We start from the raw sequence: 3,168 nt of genomic DNA, 5'->3' as shown, positions 1-3,168 counted from the left end.
CACATGTATCAATGCTGTGTCTTTCTATGGGTCTTTTTTTTTAACCAATCTACTTGGAGTGCTATTATTTCATATCATTAGCTTTCTTTTGAAATTTTATAGTTATGAATGTAAGACTGTCTCTATGTTCTTAAATTTAATGCTATAATCAACTCATATAGTAAAAGACTCTCTTTAAAAAAAGTCTGAATCTACTTCCACTTTGTCATTGTGGTGAAGTTACATTTACCTCTGTGGGCTCAATGTTTGATTCAGTTTGTCCATTCTATAATATACTGGTGGCCTGGTTAGCTTTTTGTTGCTGTGATAAACACCAAGGCCAAAAGCAACTTGGGGAGGAAAAGGCTTTATTTGGCTTCCAGGTTACAGTTAATTTAAGGAAGCCAAGGAAGGAACCCAAGGCAGGAGCTTGAAGTGGAAATGGCAGGAGGCTGGGGCTTGCCGGCTTACTCCTATAGTCACAGTCACCTGCCGTTTCCATACAGCCCAGATCCATCTGTCCTAGGAAGAGAACAGCACAGCACATGTGTTCTGGGCCATCCCATGTCAGTTAAAAAACAATCAAGAAAATGCCCCCACAGACATGCCCACAGCCATCTGATGGCGGCCACTCCTCAACTGAGGGTCAACTTGACAGGAAAACGAAGCAAGACAAAGGTGTTTTCCTTCTTGCTTTCTATTCAGCATGTCTGATGACACATGAATGATCAATAGATTCATTTTATCTTAGTGCTAAGTTGGATGCCTGACTTCATCCATAAATTCATCTGAAGAAGCATTATCTTTACAGTTAGTATTCTTTTACCTCGGAGATAATTTCTTCAATTTGAATTCAAATTATGTTCTTAACCTTTATTTGCATTTCCCAAGCATGGAGACCAACATACAACTCTAGTCTGTTAACAATCTATAATTCTTGTGGCCTTTTGTTGGTTCTTGCATTTAGGGGTTAAGAGTGAAAGCAGCCTAGTAAACGAGTGACAGCAATGGGAACTTTTTGTTTCAATGCTTTAGATCGCAGTGAAACTAGAGGAATAATGATGTCTGTTTACATGGAAATATTCTTCATGGGAAACAATTGCAGTAAGTGGTGTAAATTATTATGAATATCATAATAGTTATTGTTTATGGGTCATGAAAATGTGGGTATGATGATAAAATATATCTGTCATCTATAATTTTGAATTCTTGGTACTCATTAGTTTGATTCTCCATTCCCAACTCTAGCTCCAATCTCTCATTGTTTCTCCATGATTACAACAGGATCCGTGAAATCAGACCAAAACCATACATAAATAAATGCATGGATAATTGCAGACACTTTGTAGAAGCTGTAATATGTATGTAGTATATATGAAGCTCTGGTGTTAACTGCCACCAAAGCAGATATAGAAAGATTTTTTTTTAATCACAAGATTATTAATGCCTTCAGATGGAATTACTGGATACATCAGCCATTGTTACACTAACAAACAAGCAGGATTTGATAACATACCTGATGATTTATATAGAACATTTAAATAGAATTATAAAGATGTTAGACTAAGTCAAAGGGAAGGTGCATTGCTCCTCTGATATCTGTGTAATTGAACCCTGGACAGTGTGTCCCTCAGAGCCTGGTGGACCTGCTTGTTTCTCAGGGTGTAGATGACAGGGTTCAGAAGGGGTGTCACTACCGTGTTCACAAGAGCAGCCTCTCGGTTGGTGTCCAGCCTGCTTGTCTGCTTTGGCTTCATGTATATAAATACACAGCTGCCATACATCAGAGAGAGGACAATGAGATGAGAGGAACAGGTGGAGAAAGCTCTCTGTCGCTCCCTGGCCGAAGGGAGACGCACTATTGTGACCACTATGTTGCTGTATGCAAAGATGGCTATCAGGAGGGAAGAAAAAAGCACAATTAAAGCAAGGTTGAAAAACAGCATCTCAACAGACCTGGTATCTGAACAGGAGAGATTTGCCAGTGGCCCAAAATCACAGAAAAAGTGAGGAATAACGTTGGGGCCACAGTAGGATGACTGGGAAAGCATCACAACTGGACCAGATATGAAGAGGAACCCCAAAACCAAGCAGACAGTCCCAAGAAGGAAGCACATCCTTGGGCTCATGATGGTTGGATAATGTAGAGGTTTGCAGATGGCCAGATAACGGTCCAGGGATAGGACAGCCATGAGGAAAAAAACAGTTGCCCCCAGGAAAAGAACGACAAAGGCCTGTGTGAAGCAGGCCACAAAGGAGATGGTTTGCCTTCCTGACAGAAAGATGGCCAGCAGCTGGGGGATAACTGTAGTTATAAAGCAACACTCCACAAAGGAGAAGGTGCTGAGGAAGAAGTACATGGGCGTCTGTAATCGATGGTCCATGCAAGTGATGCTAATTATGAGGGTGTTGCCCATGAGGGAGGCCAAGTAGGCCAGCAAGTGCACCAGGAAGAAGAGAATCCTCAGGTGCTTGTCCACAGGGAACCCCTCAAGGATAAACTCCCGGACCCATGTCCCATTCCTTGCTTCCTCTGCCATCAGCCATTCCATCTCTTCAGTCTGTCTGTCACCGAGGGGCTTTGCAGAACTATGACTGAAGGTGGAGAACTATGTGTTCCTAAACCTGTGAATGACATGTGAAAACAATCAGACTTGGTAAACAGGGCAGCCAAGGTGTCTCTTTGCCCATTGTTAAGGAAAAAATAACTGATTATTGATATGACTGCCTTTATATTGCCTATACCCTAAAATGTTAGCTGTAGAAGAACTGCATTACCCACACACCTTCATTACAGATAAAGTCACTCAACAGTGTTGGTTATTTTCCCATGTGGTTCGCTGTGTACTGAAATCAAGGTTATTCCCTTTTATATCTTTAGTCATGGTATATATTTCTACTAAAAGCATATTCATGTTACATAGGCCAAGATAAATATTGCAAAGGAAAACTTACAACTTAAAAAAAAAACCTGAATCTGGGGGTGTAGATCAGGGGTGGTTACACCTATAAAACAAGTGTGGTGCTATGGCTTTAATTCCCACTGACACAAAACGGAAGAAAACAAAACAAGCCAGAAAAACCAAGATTCCAGTCATAGGCACTAGAGCGATGACTCAGCAGTTATGGGCGTTAGTTCTTCATACAGAGGTCCTGGGGTCACTTCCCAGAATGTAAATGACAACTCAT

At 41.1% G+C, this 3,168-nt stretch overlaps 1 protein-coding gene across 1 annotated transcript; it reads right to left on the bottom strand.

The window, feature by feature from the left end:
• Positions 1–1,547: 1,547 nt before the first annotated feature.
• LOC110317200 (olfactory receptor 6C74-like) lies at positions 1,548–2,531 on the bottom strand. The gene has a single exon (XM_021191620.1). It carries the CDS (start codon positions 2,529–2,531, stop codon positions 1,548–1,550), a length of 984 nt encoding a protein of 327 aa, XP_021047279.1.
• Positions 2,532–3,168: the final 637 nt, after the last annotated feature.

The sequence above is a fragment of the Mus pahari genome, chromosome 2 (assembly GCF_900095145.1).
Source record: "Mus pahari chromosome 2, PAHARI_EIJ_v1.1, whole genome shotgun sequence".
In the NCBI taxonomy this organism is placed as follows: domain Eukaryota; kingdom Metazoa; phylum Chordata; class Mammalia; order Rodentia; family Muridae; genus Mus; species Mus pahari.
This window is presented reverse-complemented; position numbering and strand designations above follow the sequence as displayed.